Below are 12,546 nucleotides of genomic sequence, written 5' to 3' on the forward strand. Positions count from 1 at the left end.
CTCTCCCTCTCTCTTTCTCTTTCTCCCTCTCTTTCTCCCACACTCACCACATGGACGTCACATCAAAGGGAGAAGGATGCTTGACCATAAACAGATGGAGCAGATAGAAGGGATGTAGACAGGAATGGTGCAGACGGTGTTGCAGGCAGCGGTGCAGCACAGGCAGGGCAGACAGAGGTACCACAGACAGGGGCAGGGTATACTGGGCCGCTAGTGCAGAGAGAGGGGTGGAGACAGATGATCTGGGCATCACAACACCGCAAAGGCTGATGGGAACCATACAGATTTTTCAAAGCTCTGGTGTCGACCTGTAGACGCCTCACGCCAACTGTTCTGTCTGGGCTTGATGATTTATCTTGATTAATCAAGCGAGTCTGTGTGATCACGGACTTCTTGAGCCATGGGACACTGGTAATTTATACTTAAATTAATATAAAATGTTGCAGCTTTCACATTGGTAGTGTTGCTGCACGCCCATCTCTTTCTGTTAACTTGTTATTCCAAAGCAAGTAGATAAAAAACTGATGTTTGTATCCCTGAGAGAGATAACAGTGTGTGGAATTTGTTGCCACAACGGTGAAAATACACACATAAAATATGTTCTAAGTACATTGAGATAAGGTGTACCAACATTCAGAGAAGCATATCTTCTTCCAATATTTGTAGATTTCAATGCATGGCACATCAATTGAAAACGTACAATTTAAACTTTAATAAACTGTAATAAAACATTAAGAAAATGACCTTGCTCTATATAAGGACCAAAATACTGGACTACTACAAATTATAAGGTTAAATGCAGAAGATTTACATTCTGAAACTTTCATTGTCCGTTTTTGCAGGACCAAGCTCCAGTGACAAACCTGAGAATATCCTCTAAAAAAGTAAGTTTCTATATCAACCACTTCTTAATTTTACATATTGCTTTAATATATGCTACTAATTAGCTCATTGCTATTGCATAATGCACGAAACAGTTGTTTCTTGTGCACAGTGACATGAAGCAGGAAGGAAAAGTAATAACAAGCCATAATTGTTCAGGCGCTTAACTTCACTTTCTGGCCAGTCAGCCACTTATGAAGACAAACAGACTAGTTAACATTTGACCTGTGTGTCGGCCTGCAGCAACAGCTTTACGCCAGCTCCGAGCATGGGGTCTCCCAGGTGTCCCTGCACCGTTGCCATGCCTACGGCTCGGCCTGTGCCGACTGCTGCCTGGCCAGGGACCCGTACTGCGCCTGGGACGGGCTCAGCTGCTCACGCTTCTACCCTACCGGCAAGAGGTACGCACACACACATACACACACGCCCGCACGCGCTCACGCACGCACATGGACACATACAAACACACACACATGCACACAGGCACACGCACACATACCCACACACGCACACAAAATACATTTGGTTAAATCAGCCTTCTTCAGCTGGGCTGTTGTTACAAAGGTTACAAAGCAACAGTGGTCACAGAAGATTTCTATCATTCCAGTCAAAGAGAATTTCAGGAACAGCCTAGCCGTGTGTAGCCTACGTCCGAACATGTTACAGTCATATTTCACAGTGTATTCCAGTTCTACTTGCACTCGCAGTAGACATATAGTAACAGAGACATAAAGGTATGAGTGATAACTCTCTCTCAGGCAGACACCCCTCTGGCGGGCTCTTGGCCCCAGCTGCTGGTCACTCCTCACAGTCAAACACGAGGCAGGTTTACCTTGGTAATGGAACAGAGGGTCCGGACTGCCCACTCTCTCCAACAGAAATGTCTTTGAAACGTATCCCCTGTTTATGTGGCGTCTTCCTGTAACCGTCGGAGGCTGCGCCGTTATACGGTGGAATAACACTGTCAAACGTTCCCCGCGCTGCGCTGCACCTGGCTCACAGCGCTCCTTTTCTCCGCTATGTTTTTAACATTATGTTTTGTTTTGTTTTTACGGGTGCGAGGGCTGGAATAACAAGGTAGCTAGAGAAGCTACAGGGGCGTCGCAGATGTTCTAGAGTCAGACAATGTACTTCTTGCACAGCGTAAGAAGTAGAATACGTGACAGACGTGTGTGTGTGTGTGTGTGTGTGTGTGTGTGTGTGTGTGTGTGTGTGTGTGTGTTCCTCGTAGGAGGAGCAGAAGACAGGACATCATCCACGGGAATCCTCTCACCCAGTGTCGGGGTTTCAATCTGAAAGGTATCAGTGAACGCCGTCACAAACACACACAGCAGATGTTTGGGATTCTCATGGCTACTGAGGCTGGTTCTCCGGTGGTCTCACAGCCAGGCTCGGCGCAGAGTGGGGGATTTTTATTGTGTACGGTAATGGATCACTTGAGTCCAGACCCTCTGGTGTCGTCCAAGAATGATGGTTCATTTGCAGGTGCACAGGGTGTGCATGTGCGTGTGTGTGTGTGTGTGTGTCTATGTGTGTATGTTCTGGCTGTGTGCTAGGTTCTCTCCCAGTTCAGAAAGATGAGTCAGTATGTCAGCTGTCAGTTTTCAGTCTTACCAGAGGAAGAGCTACCATCCCCAGAGATGTACATTTACCATATGGCCATTACGCTAATTAGTCTCTGTCATCCATCCGGCACAGTGACGAACGATTAGCCAGAAACAAAACAACGGCTGAGAATGGTGACAGCTGAAGTGAAGGTCATCCAAGCTTAGTCTATGGGGTTCACTCTGAATACAAAGGGACATGCTTGCCTTGGTGACTAGGTGGCGTTTGATTGTTTTGTACGTGACCTGCTAACCTTCCCTCCTCTTTTGACCCCAATCACTGCGAATTGAAACACAAAGAGAGAGAAAGAGGAAGAGAGAGAGAGTGAGAGAGACAGTACAGCCAAGTGGTCTATGTCTGTCAGTGATGTTACAGTGTGTGTGTGTGTGTGTGTGTGTGTGTGTGTGTGTGTGTGTGTGTGTGTGTGTCTGTGTATGTGTGTGTGTATGTGTGTGTGTATGTGTGTCTGTGTGTGTGTGTGTGTGTGTGTGTGTGTGCGTGCGTGTGTTTCAGAGTACCGGAACGCGGTGGAGATGACGCAGTACGGTGTCCGGAACAACACTACCTTCCTGGAGTGCCTGCCCAAGTCCCCGCAGGCCTCCATCCGCTGGCTCATCCAGAGAGACAATGACCGGCGGAAAGAGGTCAGAGCGCACTCAACAGGGTCAAAGGTCACGGTCCAAGGGCACAGCTTGGGATCTCTCGACTCTAAACTCCAAATTCCCTGTCAATGAATAAATGCCCGGCCCACTGAGAGAGATAATCACATGAGATAAACGTAACAGAGGAGATACCATTTTCCCTGACCTCACACGGTGAGACCAGAAGGCTTTCAAAGTCCAAAGTCGGCTATAGTTTCTGACACGGCATTGCATCAAACATGTCACAGCAATTAAAGCGCATTGTGTTGCCTCTGGGTATGAAATGCGCTATGCAAATAAAGCTTTGATTGATTGATTGATTAAAATGCGCTCACAGCCTTGATCCTGGCTTGTAGTGCCTCGGGGTGTGACATGGCAAGTATTTTATTGGCACCGGCGCCGTCTAACGAGTGGTGCAGTTGATCAAACTTTGATACGGCCCTCAGCTAATCAGCGGTTCGCTCTGCAGGGAGACATTTTAGAAATAACTGACACTCTTTAAAACTCTCCCAGCTGACAGAGTGCAGTTGTGCTCGGAGGGCACCTGCACGCTACAGACAAACATCTTTTATGGCTTTATTATTTCTTACTTCACCAAATACTTCCATCGTCCATGGACCGCGGTGTCTGTTTCCACTCAAGGGGCGGAAATCTGGCCTCAAAGCCAGGTCCTTGTGATTCGAGACGTCTGCGTTTTAACTTCAATTCACTCGTAGAATTGAAAGGATCCATCTTGATTAAGTCTTAAAATCCAGTGATCTTGGGGGGCAGCTTATATTGATACGAGACAGCCATTACAAGGGTTGTGTGTGTGTGTGTGTGTGTGTGTGTGTGTGTGTGTGTGTGTGTGTGTGTGTGTGTGTGTGTGTGTCTGTGTGTGTGTGTGTGACAGAGCTAACCTTGTGTTTACCAAGTGTATGAAGTGTGTAGGCTACTGCTCGGTAGTGACACCCCCCCCACACACACACCTCTCTCTCTCTCTCTCTCTCCCAGGTGAAGCTGAGTGACCGGGTCCTCTCCACCGACCACGGCCTCCTCATCCGCTCCGTCCAGCCGTCCGACCAGGGCCTGTACTACTGCCTGGCCACCGAGAACGCCTTCAAGCGCACCGTGGCCAAGATCCGCCTGCGCGTGCTGAGTGAGGCCATGGTGGGAGCGCTGACGGACAAGCAGCGCTCGCCCTGGGCGTGGGCCGGCGCGCTGCACCCCAAGGCGCTCCTGTCCGCCTTCAGCCCGGCCGAGAGCCTGGCTGTGCAGCAGTACTGCAAGGAGAGGAAGCAGCTGCAGGGAATCCAGCAGCAGCAGCAGCAGCAGCAGCAGCAGCAGCAGCTGGTCCAGCCGGGGCCCCTCCGGGGGGACATGGCCAAGCTCAAACCCCTGCTGGACCGCCGGAAGAGCCGGAACCGCAGGAACCACCTGCCCAGGTTCTGACCGGACGTGGCCGAGGAGGACAGACGCACGCACACGTGCCAGGTCACCAAGGGGTGTAGAGATACAGTAGGAGTGATACACATATGGAGCATTACACACACACACACTCTCTCTCTGATGTACCTGCCAGTTCAAAGGGCATGGACCTGAATGCTCACTCCATCCCTGCTCCATGTAATGTCGGTTAAAGTGCAGCGTGTGGGAGTGGGAGCTATCCTGGGCTTTCTCCAGTCTTATATGCATGGGTTACTCTGACCAGATGACTGTGAGACACACACACACACACACACACATACATTCAACCCAATCCTGGTCTGGCTGTAAATGCACATAGTTCCGCATGGGAGGAGTGCAACACAGAGAAATGATGATCTGGCAATGGCGTTGTACATACAGCTGGGGAAAAACGTCTGGTCGATGTCAGAGGTTTGAGTGGGAGTTTGAGTATGCAGACATCCTATATATTTGGGCTCAGCTCTGCAATGATAATGTACATTAATTCAGTCATACTTTTTACAGACTATTTACTTTATACCCCCCCCCCCACACACACACACACACGCACAAAAAGGCTATTTCCGAGATGAAAGATTACATTGTATTCTTCAAAATACAAAAATTTCTGTTGTGTCTGCATGAATACTCATTCGTTCCTCCTAGCCTCCAGTACATCACTAGTTTTGTCCATACAAAGGGAAGATTGTCTACAGTGAGCGGCCCCAATAAAAATATTGCGGTGTCTGAAATTAAAACATAGTGGACAGGCCAAAGTACACCACCGGCTCAGCTGCCAACCACATCCTCAGAACAGTAACAGTACAGTGACTAGAACATGAGGCTGAGATACACGCACACACACTCGCACACACACACACATACACACTGTTGAGATTAATTCTGTTCAATTTACTCTTCACATTCTCAACACCACAGACATTTTACAAGATTCAAGATTTCTTTATTGTAACATAATTCATACAATCTTTATAGAAATCATTGTTAAATTGATGGACAAAATCACAGAATCCTCATCCCAATATCAAATGTATATTTAAAACATTTAAACACGGTACAGGACATGGGAGGTGGTATCTCTCAATTCTCTCTATATCATATTGTATGTCACCTTATGTTTTCAGCACAGAAGCATGTGACAGTAATGTGTAAGAAATGCATCAAATGTTCTAAGTACAGTATGTGGCTTTTTTATCCTTCGATGGATTATTTATTAACCACTATCATACAGTAGCAGAAACGCACATCATAAGCTTGTTGAAGTTTGTATTTTGAAATGCCTTATTTTGAGGTATTCTCTTCTTTAGTATTGTCCTTAAAGAATGTTTTACCAGTAGCAAGGCAGACATACGATCAAACATCTATGAGCATGGTGAATTTCTCCTTTAACTCTCAGTTTGTGAGATTGTCAAATTGGCTTTCTCAATTTATATAGTGTGAATAGCTTTTATTTTTGTTTCATAAGCATAGTCGATGTAGATATAGATCTTTGTTGTGTGTACAGATTATTTCTTATTTTCATTATTGTAACTTATATGTCAGTGTAAGACTTTTGTGGAAATGTGTTTTTGAATGTGACTAGAGTATATAATTTCAGCATACTGTATTTCGTCCAATAACCATGACTGTATCTGCAAATTGCAGAGATATATTTTCATTTTGAGAACATGTTTTTGAATGTCTTAACATTTCCTTCAGATCGTATTCTAACGTTTAACAAATTGGGTCTGTTGTCACAATGAATGTCTATGTTCAGTGTTAATGCCATTTCAATTTTCTCATGAAACTTGTGCATTTCTATTTATTAATGTAATGATAGTCTGAATAAATGCATTATAATTCAGGGGAATTTCATTAACATGGATCACTGAAACGACAACAAGAACAGACCACAACCAAGGATATCCAGACGTTCTTATTTAAGGCCCCACGTTTATAGTACATTGTCTGTAGTCAAACCATTAAGTCAGATAAGATCAAGATAGTCACAGACGACTTATTTAAGAACAATCAAATCACCAGATACTCTTCCAGCTATCAGCTTGTATATCAGCTCATGAGACATGGTTTTTTATTCTTTATATGATCACTTTCCAAGGCTGACAGTCCATTTGCTAATGTGACTAAGTTGCGTGTGTCATATAAAACAGGGAGTCACGCCAGACCTGTATCCACAGCCTGGCTGAGCATCCCCAGGGAGAAGATGGTACCCTGAGAGAGGCCGCTGCCGGAGACCTGCTGGAGCTGAGCTGAGGCAGACAGGAAGTGTCATGTAATCTAGATGAAACACTTTCCCCTGTGTCTGCCTCTACCTCAGACTTACAGAGGACCCCGAACCACAGGAAACCTGCACTGGGTCATTTAAAACCCATCAAACTAAAGAGAGGGTCTCCTGTCGGGGCAAACACACACTGCTTTCTCACCAAACAAACGGAAAGTGGCGCACAGAACCACAGAATAATCATCCGCTGGTCTGATTCCACTCTTATTTTGATTTACATGCCACATGAGGTGAAAAGGAAACCAAATTATTTTGCTTTTAAGTGCACAATAGAGAGGTTTGTTCCAGAATAAAAAGTGGAGAACCTGAGCTGGTTAACATCCGTGGGGATGTGGGTCGGTTGTGATGGATTTGTAGCCATGGTTTAGCACCATGAGTACAGCATATACAACGAATAAGGAAACACTTGTATACTTTTATTCAGTCTAATGGCTCAGAGTTCAGCACTGAACTGAATTTACATCTGTTTATCAGACTATTCAATGCTGTTTAATAACCTCAGTCAGAGTGCCTCTCTCTCAGTGGGAATCCAGCCAGTGAAGGATTAACATCACAGTCATGTCAGGGAAAAAGAAAGACAATAGAACAGTATAAATAACAATGAAATTACAAAGAGTGCAAAAAGATTTGTCAAAACAGGTCAGTGGTACAGCACCGTAGGTAGCAGCATCCCTTCCTGGGTTCCTCACACGGTTTTGCTACCACAGCATTCTTTCATCCTGGTCACAAACAACATCAAGAGACAGACAACAAACACGGAGGTGCCGACGCCTAGCAGAGACTTCTGCAGCATCTCCAGCATCTGGATGCGACCGATCAGCTCTTTCTTAAACATGTCTGCTGTCTCTTCGTCCAGGGCTGCATTCTGCCCACACACACACACACACACACACACACACACAAAGGAGGACAGAGAGACTTAGGGGCATACATCAACCTAGACAAGGCTACACTGATATGAATGGAGTCCTGTGGGATGAGAGCACAACTATGCTGCTCTGCTGAGAGCCTGTTAGGACTTCATATCCTCAGCAGGTTACAGAAAATGCCCCTGCACCTCAGTGACATGAGGCATCGATGTACATTATGTAGCCCATTTACACTACTTACCTCATTTAACCAGACTATAGGGAATATGGTGTAGTCCTTCACTTTCTTCAATACCCTGGAAAGAGAGAGAGAGAGACAGACAGACAGACAGACAGACAGACAGACAGACAGACAGACAGACAGACAGACAGACAGACAGACAGACAGACAGACAGACAGACAGAGAGAGAGTGGAAGAGAGAATCGTGTCCCCTTCAAGAACAGATGGTGTGGATTTTAAAGTATCAACTTGTTGCTCGCACTTACGTGATAATCTTGGAGGGTCCATACATCATGTTGACCTGAAGCCTCTTGGCAAACCTCAGAGTGAACCCTGTGGTCTGAAAAAGACAAACACGTCCTCAACAGACAGTCAGTCGGTCCATCTCGCACTGAGCACAGCCACGCCTAAGGGGTAAGAAGCTATGGGTCAGTTGGCGGCTTACCGGCTCCACATCCAGGAATGTGATATGCTGCTCCTCGCTGGGTCCAAGGCCCAGCACAGCCTCACTCAGGTCTGGACTGCCATGAAGGAAGTGAGGCAGGGAGATGTAGACAGGGGTGCCTACAGCATCAACAACAACGTCATGGATTAACATTTAAACACGCAAACTTAACTTTAAGTCGTTTACAGGGAGAGGTCAGTGATTGTAGCTTGTGACATTTACATGAATCGAACCCCATGTTTGAGATAACTAGCTTCTGTCACACTCAGCTAACTGAGCCATAGAGGATCACGGACCCAGGCTCCATGCCCTGATGTATGGCGTGGCGTCATCCCACATGTCCCTGTTGATTCTTATTCTTACCACCTCGACAGGAACTGACGTCCAGGACGCCCGCCATGGAGCAGTACTTGTCTGCCGTTGAATTTCTGCAGAAACACTTGTTGTCGGGGTTGACCAGGGGGGAGGCCAGAGTCTCCTGAGCCAGGGTGTAACGGTACACCTCGATGCCCTCCAGGTCCAGACTCTCACGAAACTTGGCTGACACAGACCTGAAGGGGAGCAGCAGCTTTGTCTGGTTACACCGGTCAACACAGAAGGTTCCACAGGGCTGAGTGGATGGTATAGCCTGACCTCTAGTGGCTATCCACAGTGGTATGACTATACAGACCTTTACCTTTAAGTCTTTTACAGTCTATGTGCTCTAGGGTGCTGTCTGGGGAGTACCCTAGAGAACATAAACACACACACAGCTGCTGCTGTTTTCAAACAAACAAACAAACAACTTTTATTGTCATAGTGAATCACTCGGTAATGAGGCAGCAACGCCGAAACACACGAAGTGACTGGAGTGTCTATATGAAATAATAATAATAAAAGTATTATTGTTGTTGTTGTTATTATTGTTGTTATTACCATTATTATTATTATTATATGATCTAGGTATTATAGTCTTTCATAGGGCCCACAATCTAGCGGCACTAGACTATAGTTGAGAGGCAATGTGGGGTTGACTCAACAGTGTTAGGGGTGCTATGGCATATGTCTCATCATATTTCATCACATCAGTTCAATCTCCTGTGGGTTTGATCTGAGCGTGCTTGCCTGCAGATGTCTGAGGAGAAGAAGAATAGAGGCTTCTTCTTATTCAGGAAGGGTGGGAACGAGGAGGCATCTGGGGAGGGAATGAAGTGTGGAAGAGCAGAGATGAATAATAATGTGGGATATGGAAGGGTTTGGAAGCGTTTTTTTTGTGTGTTGTTGTTCAGATATCTGCTTAACTGTTACCTGTGCCATTGATCATGTTGCAGTATGTGTCATTCCAATAATCCACTTCCCTGTTCAGCAAAGAAAATACCTTGTTCAGTTAACTGTTTCATGGACTATTTTGGTTTGACATCCTCACATTATCTTCAAAGTGGAGGCTCATGGGAAACTCACGTCTTTCCCTGAAACCTGTCAATGACAGAGACTTTGGAGATGTCATCCTTCCCTGTGAAAACGTTGTAGGGTCCATCAAAGGTATTATTGTACTAGAAACAAAATGAACATCACAGAACTGAATTAATTTGTGTAGCCTATGGAATCAAAAAAGCAACTGTACATGCACCCTCTGCCTTACAGGACATGCGTTTAAAAGCAGCTTTGTAATCAGTTAGACTTTGGGTTAGCATGACAAGTATGAATGTCCGAAATAGAATTCGGAGATGAATGATGGGATCGATATGGATATGAATGACGGATATGTAGAGACTGATTGACTTACAGGTGAAAAGATCCCCATGGTCATTTTGAGCATGGGGTCTCGGTACCCCCAGAGCAGTTCCTTGACTGTGCGGTGTTGGAAGAGAGAGGCTTTGTGGATTCTTATTAAAAACTCCACGGCAGAATGATTTCTAACAGGAACCAATGAATATGCTGCCTGGGGAGGGAATGGACACATAAATACACATGAATATTCAGTGGCGTAGTGGTGACTTGAAAAGTTGGAGTAATCTGATAGAGGATTTGCCGCAGTTTCACAGTTTGGACATCAGCGCTGATTGAGTGGAGATTATACTCTGTCTCCATGGAAGCATAAGTGGGTATACTCCGAATACCTCTGTATGCTCTTGCCTGCACCGCTCTTTACACTGTTCAAAAAATTATGCAAAACATGTACTGTAGATCATAAACTACAAGCATCTGCACTAGGCTACAGCACTGCTGCCCTCTTCCACAGAGATAAGAGCCATCTTCTTTTATGGCTCTGGATATGTTGACATTCATTCATATTGCTGAAACAGGTCATTTGCTTCAGCCTTATCAAATTATGTGCTGCACCGTGCCATAAAGGGATTGGACTGCAATCAGCATCAGTCTCAGTCCTCCTGAGGTGCTTACTACAGCTGAAAATCCATATCTCACACGCAACAGTAAACTCCTGTCAAAGCCAGACTGATAGAGTTGTACAAAAACGCTGTGCTGTAGAACCTCCAACAGTCCACACAGTAAACTAAACATCTACCATTAGACCTACAGTAATAGGAATGCCTCTTCGCTTTGAAGGCGATATTTGTTTTTTCGGGGAGCAGGCAGGGCCTTTTTTGTGACATAATGACATGGCAGGGTCTGGTCTACAGGTATATGGACAGGCAGTCACTGTAGAGAGGGGCAACACGAACTTACAGCCACCGCCAGGTTGAGGGAGGTGACCATGTCCTCCTCTGGACCCACAGACCTGGAGGGCTCAAAGATGGCGCCTGCCGGGAGTATGAAGGACACGGTGTTGTTGGGGTTGGCTGTGATGTTCTCTTTAGCCAGGTACCTCGTCCTGGGAGAGGCAGGGAGAGAAAGAGGGAGAGAGGGAGGGAGGGAGGGAGGGAGGGGGAGGGAGGAATGGAGAGAGAGGGAGAGAGAGAAAGTAAAGAGTCAACCTTTAATCACCACAAGTCTCTAATAAGGACTTTTGACCCATCACATGTTGTATGGGATCAGATTACATTTCATTGTCTGATCGACTGACCTATTGCATTGACTGGCATTGCTCCAATTGAACAACATGGAGACCATTGTTCCCATATTATTGTAATTAAATAACATTCTGAATACAATAGAGAATAGACAAGCAATGACAATCAGTGTAGACAAGCTAGAAATCATGTAATGGCTGATGGAACATGAAAATGCATCTTTTCCTTCAGGCACCTTAGAGAGACAGACCAACCTGTATGTGTAAGGTCCTTTTTCAATCACCACTGGTTTTGCCCCATGTCCCACCACCTCCAGGGGGTTTTTCACATCAAAGAACCAGAACTCGCGGTACACAGTGGCGCCGGCAGACACCCAGTTGTCATAGGCTGTGGTCCCGGGCTCGATGACAGCCTCCTGCAACCGGCAGACACCAGAGATGGGCTATTTTTAAACAACCCTCCAGACCTCCAACGGAGCCGAGTCACTGGTCTGTTGCTGCTGCGTCAAAACGACGTGTCATTCAGATCAAGGAGGACAGGGCCTTCAGATCATTTTTACTTTGCGATCCAAGTCTTAGTGGAATTATATGATTCTAGTATTGCGTTGACTGTACACATCAGAGTTGGTTTTCCAAATACATGTTCAGTGTGTCTTCCAATACAAATCCCAACACATGACTATGCACACATGCTCCATCTGTTCCTCTGTGCCGACTGCTCCCCACATCTGTGTTTACTTTTCCAGCTGAACAGGAAACTGGCACCCACCTTCTCCACCGTCCCCTGGATGACATTGTTCCCCACCGGGATCAGGATGCCCCCCAGGAAGGCCACCAACGCCCCCAACACAGCCCCGAAGATCAGCCCGCACCTCCTGTCACAGTGGCAGCCCATGGCGTCAGGGTGTGTGTGTGTGTGTCCCTCCGTATGTCTCTCTTCCCACCTGTGTGTGTGTGTGTGTGTGTGTGTGTGTGTATGAGAGAGAGAGAAAGAGAGAGAGGTAGCAGCAGCCCTGCAGAGGAGATGTAGCAGGTGGAGGTGGAGACAGTGCTGGCGTTGTCCCAGGATACGCAGCCCTGGAAGTTACGCAAGATCAGGGGGTTGAAGGTTGTGCGGTAAATGCACTCATACCCTCCAGGTATCGGTGTACTATCACCGGGTAGATTAGGGCTCGGTGCATCTGAGGAGTGTGGAAGGAGCTTCTA

At 46.3% G+C, this 12,546-nt stretch overlaps 2 protein-coding genes across 2 annotated transcripts in view; one reads left to right on the forward strand and one right to left on the reverse strand.

Annotated features, from left to right (window-relative positions):
* sema3c (sema domain, immunoglobulin domain (Ig), short basic domain, secreted, (semaphorin) 3C) overlaps window positions 1-4,559 on the forward strand; it is a gene marked incomplete at both ends in the record, with an annotated part of 39,530 nt that extends 34,971 nt beyond the window's left edge. Inside the window, 5 exons of the mRNA XM_084447731.1 lie at window positions 843-884; window positions 1,126-1,283; window positions 2,114-2,181; window positions 3,001-3,131; window positions 4,122-4,559. Coding sequence (XP_084303857.1) covers window positions 843-884; window positions 1,126-1,283; window positions 2,114-2,181; window positions 3,001-3,131; window positions 4,122-4,559 — 837 coding nt within the window. The remainder of the gene's footprint in view (window positions 1-842; window positions 885-1,125; window positions 1,284-2,113; window positions 2,182-3,000; window positions 3,132-4,121) is intronic.
* A 2,169-nt stretch (window positions 4,560-6,728) lies between these two features.
* On the reverse strand, window positions 6,729-12,235 carry cd36 (CD36 molecule (CD36 blood group); the record flags this gene model as incomplete). Its single annotated transcript, XM_084447732.1, has 13 exons — window positions 6,729-6,823; window positions 7,558-7,720; window positions 7,966-8,020; window positions 8,212-8,285; window positions 8,391-8,509; window positions 8,754-8,941; window positions 9,495-9,564; window positions 9,678-9,727; window positions 9,831-9,922; window positions 10,156-10,311; window positions 11,058-11,202; window positions 11,596-11,756; window positions 12,110-12,235. The coding sequence occupies 13 exons, from the start codon at window positions 12,233-12,235 to the stop codon at window positions 6,729-6,731; spliced, it is 1,494 nt and encodes a 497-aa protein (XP_084303858.1).
* Window positions 12,236-12,546: the final 311 nt, after the last annotated feature.

Source organism: Borostomias antarcticus (assembly GCF_949987555.1).
Source record: "Borostomias antarcticus genome assembly, chromosome: 13".
NCBI lineage: Eukaryota > Metazoa > Chordata > Actinopteri > Stomiiformes > Stomiidae > Borostomias > Borostomias antarcticus.